At 42.8% G+C, this 16,988-nt stretch overlaps 2 protein-coding genes across 3 annotated transcripts in view; both read right to left on the bottom strand.

The window, feature by feature from the left end:
- Positions 1-16,988, bottom strand: part of LOC113017716 (NACHT, LRR and PYD domains-containing protein 12-like) — a 1,242,929-nt gene that overhangs the window by 286,478 nt on the left and 939,463 nt on the right. Inside the window, exon 16 of the mRNA XM_080296777.1 lies at positions 13,942-14,118. Within this exon, the coding sequence (XP_080152903.1) occupies positions 13,942-14,118 (177 nt within the window). The remainder of the gene's footprint in view (positions 1-13,941; positions 14,119-16,988) is intronic.
- LOC145419390 (protein NLRC3-like) overlaps positions 1-16,988 on the bottom strand; it is a 250,300-nt gene that overhangs the window by 62,502 nt on the left and 170,810 nt on the right. Inside the window, exons 5-6 of one of the 2 annotated variants that reach the window (XM_080296791.1) lie at positions 11,395-11,568; positions 10,245-10,719 (exon numbers count right to left, since the gene is read on the bottom strand). The exons of the other annotated variant lie outside the window; for it this stretch is intronic. Coding sequence (XP_080152917.1) covers positions 10,710-10,719; positions 11,395-11,568 — 184 coding nt within the window. The 3' untranslated portion in view covers positions 10,245-10,709. Of the gene's footprint in view, positions 1-10,244; positions 10,720-11,394; positions 11,569-16,988 lie in introns of those variants that run through there. 2 annotated transcript variants of the gene reach the window in all.

The following is a 16,988-nucleotide window of genomic DNA, read 5'->3' as shown; positions in this document are numbered from 1 at the left end:
AGTGTGGCATGAAGAACAGGTGGGGACCTGTCTCCCTTTCACCCCAATAGAAGCGTACGCTGCAGATGGAGAGCCAACGGCTAAGGCCAGGAGAAGTATCTCGAGTCGCCTTCAGAGCTTCCTGTGTTTCATCACTCTTGACATCAGAGGTGGGACCAAGTCATTGTTTTGCAAGTCTCAAGTAAGTCTCAAGTCTTTATCCTCAAGTCTCAAGTCAAGTCTCAAGTAATGTCAGGCAAGTCAGAGTCGAGTCTCAAGTCACTGGTGTAAAAGTCCGAGTCAAGTCACAAGTCTGAAACTTTGAATTTCAAGTCCTTTCGAGTCTTTAAAAAAAAAAACGAAAAAATAATGTTGCAGTTATATGCTAAATGTAAATATTAGACCATGTAATTTTTAAATCTGTGTTTTTCTCAACACATGACAAAATAGTGAACTTAGAAAATATACACAAATTGTGAAATTGCACCTCTTTAAAATGCAGCTCAATTAAACCTAGCTCCAAGAATAATTTTCACCGACAGTTCTGAGATAAGCTGCATGTTATTCTTGGATGCGGTTGTAGGACCGGCTTTAAAATCGCATGACAAAAATATCATACACATTAAAAAAAAACTGCATCACCAACGTAGCCTGGAAAACATTTGCTAGTTAGATGAAGTCAGCTATCTCATCTTAGCATATTTATATGCATATTTATAATCATACGGTTCTTGGAGTGAGTGCATACACTCATGAAGTTTAGTAACTTCCGGTCACTGCAACAAGCCCAGGTACAGTTTACCGACGGATGGGTACAGGACCTTGAAATGCACCGTGTAGAACGAAAGACCATCGTACATATCATAAGTTTACCAGTCTCACAAATTGTCGTCATAAATACACATTCGTTAACCGTTTATTAATAGGACCTTTGAGCTCAACGGTAATTAATTAGTAGTGGAAATAATTTCTGGTAGCATCACAGAAATGTAGCAGTGACAATAATATTGTATGCTGTAATCGTACTGGACAATTAGTGATACAAAAAACCTGTTTTATCCTGTGAATAAAAGTATATGTTTTTGTCAATGTACCATAATAACAGAAGCGAAACGCAATATTGTGTCAGGACAATTCACTATTTATGCACAATAAAGAAAGGAGCATAGCGCGACAATTTCTGTTCAGCGCCAGACTTGCTTGTAACCTATATCACCAATTATGTTAAGAAAAATGACGCATTAACTACAACAGCAGACTGACCTTTGTGGAAATGCTTGGAGCAGACTAACCTGTGAGCTGGAGAGTTCTGGGACGTTATATTTTATCTTTGAATGGCTGCAATCCAGGCCATCCATCGCGTCTTTGTTACTTCGGAAACATGGCTCGAACAATTTCTCTTCAACGACGTAATCCGATAACAACCGATCTCTTTACCCGTCGGCTTCCCGTGGCTGTCATGCGACCGGCTATTGCAGTTAATAATACAACGGCTTCTTGACATTTTTGTGTTTCTTTTTATCGCTGTATAACTGATTTTAATTGAAAGCCTGCGTGCGCTAGTACCGCTTGCCACGAGTTCCCAGAATCCTTTGCGGTTCTACCCGTGAATGACGTCACATTTTCAATCTCTATATAATATGCATGTTAAATTTTATATTTGGGGTAAAATATCAAGTCTTTTCAAGTAAACCGGTTCAAGTCCAATTCAAGTCCCAAGTCATTGGTGTAAAAGTCCAAGTCAAGTCACAAGTCTTAGAACATTTTTTCAAGTCAAGTCTAAAGTCATAAAATTAATGACTCGAGTCTGACTCGAGTCCAAGTCATGTGACTCGAGTCCACACCTCTGCTTGACATGCTTCATAGCATTCAAGAATGGACTATTCAACATGCACAGCAAATGGAGCATGTTCATTGGTTCATGGACCTCCCTGAACTAATGGCATTTATTGCAATTGTCATCTTGTGGGGGGTTAACAGGGTTCCATCTTTACGTGACTGCTGGTCAGCAAACCTGGGAAACCCACAGATCATTGGAACTATGGCACGGAACCGCTTCCAAGACATCATGCAACACCTACGCTTTGATGACAAGTCCACCCGCAGTGATCGAGCAAAGACTGATAAGTTCGCTGCAATTTCCAGTGTGTGGGGATCATTTGTCACCAACTGCATCACGTGCTACAACCCTGGTCTACATATCACCGTTGATGAACAGCTTTTCCCATCAAAGACTCGGTGCTGTTTCCTGCAGTATATTGCAAGTAAACCTGACAAGTTTGGGATCAAGTTTTGGGTGGCTTGCGACCTAAAATCCAAGTACATTTGCAATGTCTTCCCATATCTTGGCAAGGACCCCAATCGTCCCACTAGGGAGAGACTTTCTGAAAATGTAGTGATGAGGCTGATGGTTCCTAGACAAGGGCAGAAATGTTACCACGGACAATTTTTTCACATCGCTTTCACTCGCGCAAAAACTTCTTAGACTGAAAACCACCATCCTCGGCACAGTCAACAAGATTCGCAGGGAAATTCCTCAATCCACTAGACCAGGGGTGCTCAATACGTCGATCGCGATCGACCAGTCGATCGCAAAGGTAGTATTGGTAGATCGCATGGCATTAAAAAAATAGATGCCAGCCTATCATCCATCCCGTCACTTGATTGATACAGGGAAGCCAGTCAGATGACATCGGATTTTTTCTGACGCTTAGGTCACTGCGCATGCGCAAACAGCGGCGCGAAGTGTAGTAAAACTGACAAGCTAGCCAGCAGCTAACTCCAATTTTTAGCTCTCGGTTTTTTCTCTTAAACCTAAGAAAGGGTTAAAAATGAGTGAGGGAGCTGGACCAAGTAAGAAGACAAAAACGTATCACTTTCATACGGAATGGGAGGAGGACTTTTTTTTCACGATGTCATTTTCGAAGTGCGTTTGCCTCATCTGCCAGGCTGCCATCGCAATGCCAAAGAAGGGAAATGTGGAGCGGCATTTTCGAACTGTTCACGGAAAATACGACACTACATTCCCGCCGAAAAGCGAGCTAAGAAAGAAAAAGGTGAAGGAACTAAAATCCCAGTTGTCCGGACAGCAGTCATTTTTCACACAACAAACTTCAAAAGCGAAAGCCGCCACCGAAGCATCGTTCCGGGTGAGTCACATCATCGTTAAAAACAAGAAGTCTTTTCAAGATGGAGAGATGGTAAAAGAGGCATTCGTTGAAGCAGCTGACTCATTGTTCCGAGACTTTAAAAATAAGGCAGAAATAACATCTTCGATCAAAGCTCTCCAGCTGTCAAGAAGTACAGTTACACGGCGCTGTGAAGCCATGGCGGAGGATTTAACCCAGCAACTTTGGAAGGACATCGGAGATTGCCAGTGTTTCTCACTGCAGTTGGACGAATCTACGGACGTGAGTGACACAGCCCAGGTGTGCATTTTCATTCGTATGGTGTTTACTGATATCACTGCAAAAGAAGAGCTATTAACAGTCCTGCCCATGAAAGAACAGACGCGAGGAGAGGACATATTTCAGTCGTTCAAAAACTTTATCGAGAAAACCCAGCTCCCAGTGTACAAATTGGTGTCTATTACCACAGATGGAGCACCCGCAATGGTTGGCCGCTTGAATGGATTTATTGCCAAGTGCAGGCAGGACGATGCTTTCCCGGACTTCCTAAATTACCATTGCATAATCCACCAACAAGCGTTATGCGCTAAAATGCTCAACATGAAGGAGATCATGAATGTTGCAACGAAGATCGCCTGTTCTATTCGCGCCAGATCTCTTCAAAGACGGTTATTTCGTGCACATCTGGAGAAGGCTGACTGCGACCACTCTGAGTTGTTGCTACACACTGACGTGAGGTGGCTTAGTCGAGGGAAATTCCTGCAAAGATTTCGAGAGCTCTGTCCGGAGATTAAGGAGTTTTTCCGTGTAGCTGGACAAGCAGAATACATGCAACTTAATGACGGTCAGTGGCTGTTAGACTTGGCATTTTTAACCGATCTGACAAACATGTTGAATGACCTTAATCTACAGCTGCAAGGAAAAGACAAAACAGTGATCAACATGATCAGCTCAGTTAATGCTTTCAAACGAAAGATGCAACATCTCTCTTTAAAGCTGCAGCGCCATGATTTGATAAACTTTCAAAACCTGGCGTCAGAGCTGGAGATGCAGGGGATGGCCTGTTTGCAACTTGACAGTGCACGCTACACAGAGCAGATTGACAATTGTCTGTCAGAGTTTGACAAACGCTTTCAAGACTTTTCTTTGCTCGAGCCAGTCGCTACCTTCATGTGCTATCCTTTTCGGGAAGATGCTGATGTCGATTCACTCGCATCAAAAATTGCAAAACTATTTCACCTGAACTCTTCTGGAGTGGAAGATGAGATTTTGACACTACAAGCTGACATTGAGCTGAAGTCCAGAGATCATGGACAGTTCTGGAACTTACTCACAGAAGTAAAGTACCCCAACATGAGGAAATGTGCTGCCTCTTTGACTGCATTATTCGGCTCCACTTATTTATGTGAGTCATCATTTTCCCACATGAACATCATTAAGTCCAAGTACCGTTCCACCATGACTGATGAACATTTGGAAGTGTGTTTGAGGCTGGCCGTCAGCAGCTACTGTCCGGACTATGCATCCCTGGCTGATTCAATTCAGTGCAAGTCATCAGAGTAAACTCAGGTAATGACAAAAAATTTACATTGTTAATTGTGTTGTGAAATATTGGATATTGCGGTTATGCATGTATATACATTGTAGATATAAAGAATCCTCAATATATTTATAAATAAGTATATGTTTTGGATTTTTGTAGTGGGTAGATCATGTTGACTTGGTCATTTTATAAGTAGCTCACATGCGGAAAAAGTGTGAGCACCCCTGCACTAGACAGACAGATCGCAATGAATTCACCACTCAGGTATGTTGCAGGTCTTTTGTGGTTCTATGTTTATGTGTTTCATTGTGTGTAAAAGGGCTATGGAAATAACAATTTATCTTATTTCTTAGGTGTTTTCAACCTCTGCTGCCACGCTGATGGCGTATGCGGCCAAACGGAAGAAGACAGTCTATATTCTTAGCAGCATGCACAGCGTGGTTCAGACTGATAACACTACCAAAAGGAAGCCAAACACTGTCACCCTTTACAACAAAACAAAGTGTGGCGTGGATGTGATGGACCAGATGGTTCGGGAGTACACTGTCCGCAGAGGAACACGGTGCTGGCCAGTTGCCGTGTTTTATAACATGATTGACATGGCAGCACTGAATGCACATGTGCTGTATCAAGCATGCACCGGGACGAAGGAAAGACGGGTGGACTTCCTGGTGGAGCTTGCAAGAGAGCTGGCTCACTCTCATGTAGCTGGGAAGAAGGCAAGAAAAGAACAGTTGCTTTGGACACAACCCTCCACACCTAGCCCTGGAAAAAGAGCCACGTGTCAGGTCAAACACAAATGCAAGAACAATCATGCCACTGTGCGATGTGTTCACTGCAACAGATACACATGTGGTAAATGCAGACTACAGATACCATGGCAGTGCCAGGATTGTGAGTGATTGCTGAAAATGTTGAAATGTACTCACTCGCTTTTTATTATTATTTGTAAATATGTGTACAAATGGTTGGTTTTTTGTACTGTTTTTATCAATAAATCTCAGCAACAAAGGACATACACCCATGTGTGTTGATTTCTCCCTAAGATGGCAAACTGAAACACTCCAAGTTGGTGACTTTTGGAGATTTATTTCCCTGGATGATTGAGAATGCATCAAGATGAAACACAAAAGGAAGTGCACAGCTTTTAGCAGCTCCCCCACGCCCTCAATCACACACCCCCACTCCCCTCCCTCCAGAATTCCCAGGTAACAACCTAATATACATATGAATGACTAGCCAATTTAGCTTCCACTTGGCTGAAGCAAAAGCTTAGCTAAAAGCCTATCAGCCATTTGGCTGCTCTCCGGGTTTTATAGGTAGAAAGGTAGAAGCCTGGCTTTGCAGGTGTTGTTAAATGTCACTGAGCAGCACACAGTAAATGGGCCCAGAGGGCCGAGACCTGAGGGCACCCCACCCGCAGCACAGGCCCAACAGAGCCAGGGGGCCGGGCCCCACCGAGCAGCCGCCCAGAGTGAGCCACTAAACACAGAGAACCACTAATGCACTGTGGGTGGGGGCACCAGCTACTGGCAGGAAGTGTGGTGGGGGGAAATAATACGTGACTATTTTTATGTGGAGTGGAATTAAACTGCCATAGAATATGCTTGTGGTGGATTTGACTCAACACAAGCGTATTGTCAAAGTGTTCTTTGGCATGCATCGAGACAGTTTCTCAGATACTGAAGTGACTTGAGCAGAGCCAGTTGAAGCCTACTGTGCTTGAGTGGGCAGCTCAAGTTTCCACGTGGAAGGTTTAGTGAGACAAAGACAGGAAGTTAAAGCTGCTGACTAATAATCTGCAGGTTCCTGATTTGAGTCTCTGTTAAGAGGATGGTGTCTCTGAGATAATTGCTTTTGTGCATCAATAAATAAACAGGGAAATAAATGAATAGAAAAAAGCATCCGAGCGGATGTGCACCGATGGTGTGCCCACTGGTCTTAAAGTGCCTTTGCGCCCCTTACCATTTATGGAGGTCCCATTTGGGCACATTGGCATGGACCTATAGTGTACATGGATGTTGCTTTGTATTAGTTCTGGTATATTATACAACACAATAACATGATGCAGTGCTGCTGTGCACCATTTCTGCAAAGAGTGTGGTGCAAGCAAGGAAGATAAGATAACTCTTGCACAGTCATACCTAGTACAATAATACAACAAAATTGGAAACTGTCCCACCATAACACAATCATTTAGATACAATATTGGACTTTGTTTACATGTAACTGCACAAATAGAATTTAGAAATGTAATTATTGACAAGAGTGAACAACCACTTATAATGTAATCTACAGCTGTGAGCAAACAGCTAGATAGAGAATCAGAAGTGTTGTGTTTTCTACAAAGTTTGCTGTTTCAGTGAGAGTCATATGTCATATCATTTCAAACAGTGGCGATCCAGAAATGTTGTACAAACGAGTAAGACTAACTATAGACTTTAGCCAAAGTTGTTAAGTTAGCTAAAGTGTTGGGATTGTGTGTAAGGCATAAATAAACCTAAAATGCAATGTTTTGGACGTTCTTTGGCACATTTCCCTGCTGTAGGGAAAGCCCCCCGAAGCATACGGGGCTCTGAGAGGGAACAAGATGACAACGAGGAATTCTACTGGAAACAGTCAATCATGTCTGTCAAAGCTGAATTCAGGGCAAACTAGGCTAAATTAGTGTTTTTAGCTAACAGCTACAGTAAGCATAAAAGTGACTGTTGGGCTATTATTTGTTAACAGGGGCGATTTTAGCCCATTTTTAGGGTGCTTTGGTTCATTTTTGGGGTGCTTTGGTTCATTTTTGGGGTGCTTTGGTTCATTTTTGGGGTGCTTTGGTTCATTTTTGGGGTGCTTTGGTTCATTTTTGGGGTGCTTTGGTTCATTTTTGGGGTGCTTCAGCACTTACTTACTTTTTTTAACAATATTTCCTGTTTGTGTGACACACTACTAAAAATATAAAAGGCAGAACTTGGTTGAGAGGTAACATTTTAACAACAAAAGTATCCATAATATTTTTTAATATTTTGTAATAATTTATTTGTAATAATTTATTCTGTTTCAGGAGTGTTTTTATGCATCTGTATTATATTATACAAACTCATTAAAAGTGAATCTCTGTCCAAAATATGCACTCAGTTTACTTCTTACTCACTATGAGCATCATTCATTATTCTCCTCCAGTAATTAAGGTTAGGATATGTATTTTTTTTTATTCCAATCCATTCTTCTTTTGCAGCATTTAAATAACCTTGATCAGATTTGATGGTTTTGTTACAGACTTTTCAAAAAAGTGTTTTGCTTTTCTTTCACAAATGTGGGATTAAATTGTTAAAAAGTACAAAACAGTGATGTCATGTTTTGTGACGAGGACCCAGGCACAGAGAGACTTGATGGATTTAATAATCTTTTGATTTAAAAAAGAAATTTGCAGACTTGCACAGAGACGGTAAAATTATGATGACTGATAAAGGAGGCGAAGACAACATGAGGACAGGGAGGATGCAGGGACCAACAGAGACGGGGAAGAAGTCTCATTGTGACGAGTAAAGTGTATCTTGGCTGGCTGGGCAGCTCTCTGGGTGCTCAGCCCCCCAAAGCTCTGATCCTAGAATCCTCCCTGAATTGTGTTAATACAGTATGTCAAAATGAAAGCATAACTGTACAGGGTGGGCCAGTTATATGGATACACCGTAATAACATAGGAATGGTTGGTGATGTTAAAGTCCTGTTTGTGGCACATTAGTATATGTGAGGGGGCAAACTCCTCAAGTTCGGTGGTGACCATGGTGGCCATTTAGAAGTCGGCCATCTGATACCAAATGATACCAAACAAGGCAAAGTAAATAATTTTTAAAGGTAAATGTAGAGGAAACATCAAAAGTTGTCACGGCTGGGGCAGCAGTCGTGTGGTGGAGTGAATGAGGACCAAGATGCAGACGGCGGTGGAGATGCGAGTGGAGATTTATTTACAGTGAAAATAACAAAGGTGAGGGAAGAAGTGAACATCAACCTAAACTGGGAAGAACTAACAGACAAAGCAGAAAACATGAGGGCAGCAGGGAAACACAGAGATGACACGAAGAAGGAAGAGAGACGTGGAGAAACACCGATGGACACGGAGACTTTTCACCTGTTCCTTTTGTTTGAAGTGGCCGAACTTGGCCACAGTAGGACGTGGTCTCCCGGTCGCAGCCCGCATGGGGCCGATGCGATGCACTCTATCAAAGGCGATGTTCTTCACCGTGTCCTCCAGCAGCTTCAGGTGGGTTTTGATGAAGGTTTTGCACTCTGAGCCTTCTTCATCACAAGATCCTGGAAGCACTGATCAATGTAATCTTGGAGAGCCTCTAAACTCTCCCCGTTGTTCTCCAGGGTGTTGGAGATGATTTAGACAAATATTGTTAGTTAGAAGACTATTGATAAGTGTATTTGGTAATACTGAAGCTTAAAGGAATTTGTTCAATTCTAAACTACCATTCGCTTTAATTTTACGCCAAAATCTCCGGCGTCTGACGTCAGTTACAACATGAGTCGCTTACCTCTGTCACTCTGAAGTCACATTGAGTTTTCCTCACTGACTGTTTCAGACAGGATTGTGGGAGCAACACAAAAAGCAGCTTCAGCTGGAAACACACAGTTTAGTGGCTTTGCTGCTCGCTTTAAGTCACAATAAACAGGAAACTCATTGTGTCTCATGTCAGAATCACTCATATACAGGACAGGAAGAGGCGGAGCTTATTTCCTGCAGGGAGAGGTTAGCAGTCTGTGTCTTTCTCATTTCTGACTCCTAAAGAGCTGAAAAACACAGGCTGTTATTGGCTGGCTGACACTGGGATTAATGTCCTTGAAGCCAGCAGTCTTTAATGTCCAGGTTCAGAACGGGCAGGTGAAAAACACACACGAGACAGGAAACAGTAACACAGGACTGTCAAAGTAAAACAGGAAATATAACACAGAGTCCAAAGTAAGGAGACGTGGGACACAGTGAAGACACAGAAACAGAAACCAGAACTATAATCACAAAACAAACTCAGAAACATAAAGAGTGAATCAGCTGATTCAGTGTTTGTGACAAAAACATGGATCCTGGTTAATAACTTTTATTTGTTTGTTTCTGTATTATTTTGTGTATCGTTCTTATGAGCTGTTGTTTTGTCAGTGAAATATTATTTCATTGTTTTAAGCTTTTTGTTGACTTTGAAGTGCTTAAGTTGATATTTTTGAACATTTAATTTGTTCGATTATTGTCGAGTCGATAAAACTGTCAAACGCACAGCTGCTTCCAGCACGGCCGGAGGAGAGGTGGCCGAGCAGACGCACAACACACACAGCTCACAGGTTTGCATTTCTATATATTGCAGATGTTGCAGAAATTGAGAGTAAAGAACTCAGAGATCCAGCGCTGTCTCCTGCCCCTTATTTATACACCACAACACAACGACAGGCGTAACTCACACAAACGGGTAACATGAGGCTCAGATGCTTTGGACGTGTTCACATATACTGGACACAGAATGATGAAGATGGAGCTGCAGGAAGGAGGAAAAGAGGAAAAACACAGAAAAGATTCACAGATGTGGTGAAAAAGGACACGACAGCTTCTGTTTGTTAGTTTGGTTTTTCTTTATTTGGTAAAGATTCAGAAATAAAGAGAAGATCACATGTTTGAATATTATATTAACGTTCTGTAATTACAACAAGTTGTAAAATCTTTCCAGAGTGAGACAGAGACTGTGCAGAGACTGTAGAAGGACAGAGCAGCAGCAGAGCAGTCCAGATACACTGATGATCCTCTGTCAGATCCAGAGGGACACACAGGGCTGATGCTGGACTCTACATTGTGTCTGACAGTGGAGCTGTTCTCAGAGCAGTTCACTCTGCAGCACTGACAGTCATCTGCACTTCATTCCTCTGTCAGTCACTGCTGGATGAAGCTCTCCTCTCCACCTCCCAGTAACATGGCCCAGTCAGAGCGTCTCTACACACAAGCTGCTGCTGCTTCAACCTCTCTGGATCATCAGGACACAGCTGCTCCTCTCTCAGCACACACACCGTCCTGTTTACCATCATCAGCTCCACCTGCAGAGAGAAGGAGGAAGAGCAGAGGAGATAAACGAGTGTTTCCAGAGACTCTTCATCAGCTGTCAGTCAGTGATGCAGCACATCCAGTATAAAGAGCAGCAGGGACGTCAGTGCTGGGACTGTACTAGGACTCATTGTTGCTTCACTTTTTCTAATCTTTGGATTTTTATTGAAGTTGCTGAAAATGTTTTTCCCTCCTAGTTTGAGTTTGGACTTTCATTCATTAGAAGAACCTTGGTGTGTCCACTCTGAGCTCTGTAGGAACCCCAACAACAAGCCCAACAATCCAGATGGACGGTTCCAGCTGTTAACTGGAGGAATTCCATCCAAACATCTGCTCTCACTAAATTCTTCCTCACCTACAGACTGTGTTCTTCACTGCTTTAAACTTGGAAATCAATGCAGTCATTGGTCTGCGTGCTGCTTTGTTCAGAGAGCTGATTGGCTGTTGACAGTGTTTGATCAGAGCGTGTCAGCCGTTACTATGGTGACCATAAAGGTGAGAAACAGGAAGTGTTTGTGTCCAATCCTGAAGCCTGTCACCGTTCTCCTCTCACAGCTTCACTGAGAAGCTGCAGCTTTACAGGAAACACTGGATCTTTGTTTCATACTGACTGTGTTTAGTACAACACTGCTGACAGCACCACCCACTCACTCCATCACTCTACTGACCTCAGAGTCTCCAGTCTGTAGTCTGGACTCTGCTGAAGATCAGACAGCTGCTTCACATCTGGATCCTTCAGGTTGTTGTAGTACAGGTACAGCTCTCTCAGATGGGAGGGGTTGGACTTCAGTGCTGCTGCCAGATAATCACAGCTGATCTTTGACAAACCACAGCCCCACAATCTGTATAAAGAATGAAAGATGTAAGTTTATTAGACAAAGTGCTTGAAATCATTCAGTGTTTCATCATCTGTTCAGAGCTGAAGAAGGTTCAGAATGTAGAAGTTTAGAAAATGGAAACTCCAAACAGCTGAAGCCAACAGGAAGCAGCTTCAAACAGGAAACTGTGCAGAGTTTCAGACTATATGTCCTGATGCAGCCAGTTGGATTTTGGAGATTTGAATCTCTGTTCTGTGACTAAGTCCTTGAATCATTTCTTCCAGTTGGTCCAACAAGACAGACTAAGTATTGGACATGTGTTGTGGCTCCATCAGGGGAGCTTCTAAATGTGATGTGATGGCCCCTCTGGGTCTGTCAGGTCACAGCACTGAAGAGAGCTCAAACTGGGCACACAGTAGTTCCAGTCTGGACCAAAGACTCTATACTGGGACTGAGGGACTGCTTTGACTGCACCCACTGGGACTTTTTAAAGGCTCATGTTCTCACTTAGATCATCGATTTCTACTGACATTTCTTTCTGGGAAAAATGGGGATTACTTTGGAAACAGGAAGTATTTTCCCCAATAAGCAGCCCTGGATTAGTAAATCACTCCAACATGTTCTCAGGCAGAAGAAGCTGTCTTGTTATGAGGGAGAGAAGAAAAAGATTGAGGCACAGAAACCTGTTGAAAGAGAGATAAAGCAGCTAAAATCAGGTGTAAAAGTAAAGCAGAGGATGAGCTGAATAAAGGACACTCAAGGCTGGCTTGGAAAGGAATGAAGTCCATGGTGGGGATGCAGGACAAGGAGCAAAGATGAATGTGATGCTGAATCAGCAGAAGACTTGGACTCATTTGATTCCAGCTTTGATATCATTGATTTCAATGAAGAGCTTTGTGATTGTAGCAAAGGGCTGGTAGCTCTGAGAGTCCCACTGATGAGCTGTTTGTGTGGAAATCTCTTAGTGGGACCAAAGAGAGAAAAAGCCCTGGTCCTGATGCTGTGGGAGGGAAATGATTGAAGTGTGCTGTGAGGAACTGACTGGGAGATTTTCACACATTTTCCAGTCCTCCTTGGAACAACAGGAAGTTCCCAGCATATGGAAACAAAGGTTAAGTGTCCTATGGCACTCAGTGATGATGGTGCTGCGGCCCCACCACCTCCACCTCTTTGTAAAGGAACTAACTGTAATCTGAAGCTTCAAATGGAACTAAGACTTCCTCCACTAGGTGGCAGTGTCTGATGAGAAAGTGTTAGTGGAGCTGGCCTGGAGTCAGAAACAGGAAGATGCAGGATTTGGGCTGAAATGGGCAAAAGTGGTTAGCACTAGTGCCTTAGAGCAAGAAGGTTGTAGGTTGAAGCTTGTTGGTCAGCTGGGCCTTTCTGTGGAGGTTGGATGTTCTCCCACAGTCCAATGAAATGCTGCTTAGGTTCATTGGTGCTTCTACATTGGCTGTAGGTGTGGATGTGAGGGAGTGCTTCTCTGTCTCTCTGTTGGCCCTGTGATGGACTGCTCACCTGTGCAGGTGGACCACGCCTCTTGCCCTATGACAGCTAGGGCACAGGCTGCAGCCCTGTGAGCCTAAGCTGAATAAACAGTTAGCAAAAATGATCCATAGATGGCCTGAAATCCCCCAGTTAGCAGTTTGGTAGATAGCTATGACATGCTAATCCCATCCAGCAGCTGTATTCTACCTGTAAGCTGATCCCTGCTGAGCCAAAGCACTTTTTCATATACAAATTACAACCTTTAATAGAAACCTATTGGTCAGCATCTTATTAGCCTGCTGTTAGCTTCATTCCACAGAAAACTGAGAGAAACTAACAGAGTTGATAAAGAATAAAGAGAAATGTGCTGATTTAAAGCCTTTGAAGTGCTTCAGATGATCTCTGTCCACTTCTGTCCACTCATTCATTCATGTAAGCTTTCTAATGCAGCTTTGATCTTCACAGTCTGCTTGATGAAACTCATTCTAACCCTGAATGTCAGAGTGTTCCTCCTTCTCTTTCCCATCATTCATGCTGGCAGTGGAGGAGATTTGGATGTTGGACTGTGTTTTGGATGATGTGTGTATGTTTGTGTTGGACTGCTGTCTGTAAAGCAAACGCACATTTTGCTTTGGATTTCAGTGTCAGACAGACTTTAAGGTGCAATGAAGAGTTTGAGAGTTTCACAGTGAATTTTCCAGTGGAGGATTTTTCTTCTTCTTTGAAGGTTTGAAATGTGAACATTGTTCTGCTGCAGTCAATGGACTAAACCAGAGAAGAAGAAAACAGACTTTACCATGAAGATCCTCAGTGTGGATCAGTATAATATCAGCCTGATGTCTGCAGTTTAGTGTCAGCACAACTTTCACATCATATTCATCTCAGCACAACTAAAACATGCTGACTGACCTCAGAGTTTCAAGTTTACATCCTGGACTCTCCAGGAAACCACACAGATGCTTCACTCCTGGATCCTGCAGGTTGTCGTTGTCGCTCAGGTCCAGCTCTCTCAGATGGGAGGGGTTGGACTTCAGTGCTGCTGCCAGATAATCACAGCTGATCTCTGACAAACCACAGTTCATCAATCTGTATAAAGAATGAAAGATGTAAGTTTATTAGACAAAGTGCTTGAAATCATTCAGTGTTTCATCATCTGTTCAGAGCTGAAGAAGGTTCAGAATGCAGAAGTTTAGAAAATGGAAACTCCAAACAGCTGAAGCCAACAGGAAGCAGCTTCAAACAAACACAACAAGAGAAAAAACTCTGAATGTTTCACATTAAAGTCGTACATTTCTCATAAAAACAGGACAAAGACTTGAAAAAGTCGTTGTAGGGTAATTTCCAATAAACCAAGTTCAAAAAAGGGGAGTCTATGGCTGACGCGTGTTCCTGGTTTCCCAAAGAAATGCTTCCAGTTGCATTATGGTTTGAAGACTGTTTTATTTATTACAAACTGAGGATGTAGCAATGAACTCCTTCCAAAAAAAAAAGGCATGAAAATTCCAAAAAATAGCAGTTATCCAATACTAGCTGTGTACACGGTCAGAAAACCGTGAGACTCCTAACCTCTCTGTCCATGCTCCTCCCCTTCCCTCTCACACAGGGTTTCATGCTACTACTGCACTTATGTAATGAATCTATGAATAATAAAACAAACATGAACTCAATCGTAAATAAAATATAAAGCAGACGTCTGGCGCTTACATTACCGGCCCCTAATTGTTCTAATAATGTATTGCCTTAGAACAATTACCACATTTTTTAACTTTACAAACTTAATATGAACCACGTTTAGACATATCCAATGTTTAAACACATGACAAAATATTATTTATAGACAAATGAATTGTCCAATACTTTGCCAATCAGCTTTGCAAAGTATATTAAGGCTGGTTTCTGTCCATTTCCAAAAGAACAGGTGAAAAAGAATAAGAAAGAAAAGAACGAAAGAGAGAAAGAAGGAAAGAGCCAGAGGTTGCTAGCACATGGCTCATCGTAGGGGCTTAGTCTTTACCACTAGCCCATTCAGATTCCACAAGCAGACAAATCTTGGTGATGGGTCTGTCCAAAACATTAGTCTTTGTCTTTATCCGTACTCGGCGAACGAGACCCTTCTTGTCTGGAACTGTTTTGATGATCTTTCCCATAATCCATGAATTTCGTGGTGCACAGTCGTCCACAAGAAGAACAACATCTCCTTCTGCAAAGTTTCTTGATGCTGTGGCCCACCGCTGACGTTCCTGAAGTTGAGGTAGGTATTCTTTAGTCCATCTCTTCCAAAATAGATTGGACATATATTGCACCTGTTTCCATCTACGTCGTGAGTAGAGGTCATTCTGGTCAAACAATCCTGGAGGCAATGAAGATTTTGTTTTCAACAACAAAAGATGATTAGGTGTCAGAGCCTCCAAATCATTTGGGTCGCTTGATGCCCTGGTGATTGGTCGGCTGTTGATGATCGACTCTGCCTCGCATAAGACTGTATGAAGGCATTCTTCTTCCAGAACTTGTTCTCTCACAGTAGAATTCAGCACTTTTCGTATTGATCTTATCAACCTCTCCCATGCTCCGCCATGATGTGAAGCAGTGGGAGGGTTAAATGTCCACTTAATTCCATGCTGTTGAAATAGATGCTGAAACGGTGAAGTGTTCCAGTCAGCGATTGCTTCCTTCAGCTCACGATTGGCAGCAACAAAATTTGTCCCATTATCTGAGCGAATCGCCTTCACTTGTCCTCTCCGTGCTATGAAGCGCCGGATTGCATTTATGCATGAATCTGTGTCTAATGATGAGGCCAGCTCTATGTGTACTGCACGAACCGCTAAACAAGTGAATATAACACCGTATCTTTTTAAGATGGTTCTTCCACGTCTTACTTCGAATGGGCCAAAGTAGTCTACACCAACCCGGGTGAAGGGTGGATCATCTGGCAACACTCGCTCTTGTGGAAGATCAGCCATCAGTTGTTTCCCAACTCTCCCATGCAGGCGACGACATGTCACACACTTTGCGATGATCTTTCTAATGGCTGTGTTGGCACTTGGGATCCAAAACTTCTGTCGCAATTCAGAGAGCATGTGATTGCGCCCTCCATGCCCAGTTTCTTCATGTATCTGTTGGAGGACTAAGTCAGAAATGTGAAAGTCTCTAGACAGGATAATAGGCTGCTTAGCGATTTCCGGCATAGCTGCCCAGCTCAATCTTCCACCAACTCTCAACAGATCTTCCTGTAGTACAGGGTTCAGTTTGTATAAATGGCTGTTGCGCTTCACACTTTGTCCCTTGTGAAGAGCTGAAACCTCTTCCGAGAATTTCTCCTTTTGGCAAAATCTGATTATATCGAGCTCTGCTTGATTCAGGTCTTCCACTGAAATTTGTGTAGGCTTAAAGCTTGTCCTGAAACTGTCAATCTGACTTTGCCTCAGCTGTCGATCATTGTCAAAGCTATTCTCCACACTGGTTACGCATAGCTCTTTACGTTTTTGACAGAGACTCCAAAGTAAGGCTTTAAGTTTCAGGAACCACACCACCGCTCTTTTCAACTTTGTCCATGATGAGAAGTAATTTATCAGTCTCTTGAATGGAGCAACATTTTCTTCCACCTCTATTTTGTTTACTGTGGCCTTCTTGATCTCAGGATCACCAGAAGTGATTTCCGGACAATTCAATGGAGTGTTAGGCCAAAACTCTACTGGACTGCGAAGAAAATCTGGCCCAGACACCCACGTTCTGTTCTTCATAAATTCATCTACTCTTTGCCCTCTTGAGGCGCAGTCAGCAGGATTCTTGTCTGTGCTGATGTGTTTCCACTGTTCCACATCAGAGCCTTTCAGAATAGCTGCAACTCTGTTTGCCACAAACGTACGAAAACGCGTGGTCTCATTCCGGAGATACTGGAGCACCACCATACTGTCTGTCCAAAAAACTGATTCTGCAAGGTTCAGTTGTAGCTCTCT

This window comes from Astatotilapia calliptera, chromosome 23, assembly GCF_964374335.1.
Source record: "Astatotilapia calliptera chromosome 23, fAstCal68.1, whole genome shotgun sequence".
Taxonomy (NCBI): Eukaryota; Metazoa; Chordata; class Actinopteri; order Cichliformes; family Cichlidae; genus Astatotilapia; species Astatotilapia calliptera.
Note: the sequence above shows the minus strand (reverse complement) of the source record. Positions and strands in the feature narration are given on the sequence as shown.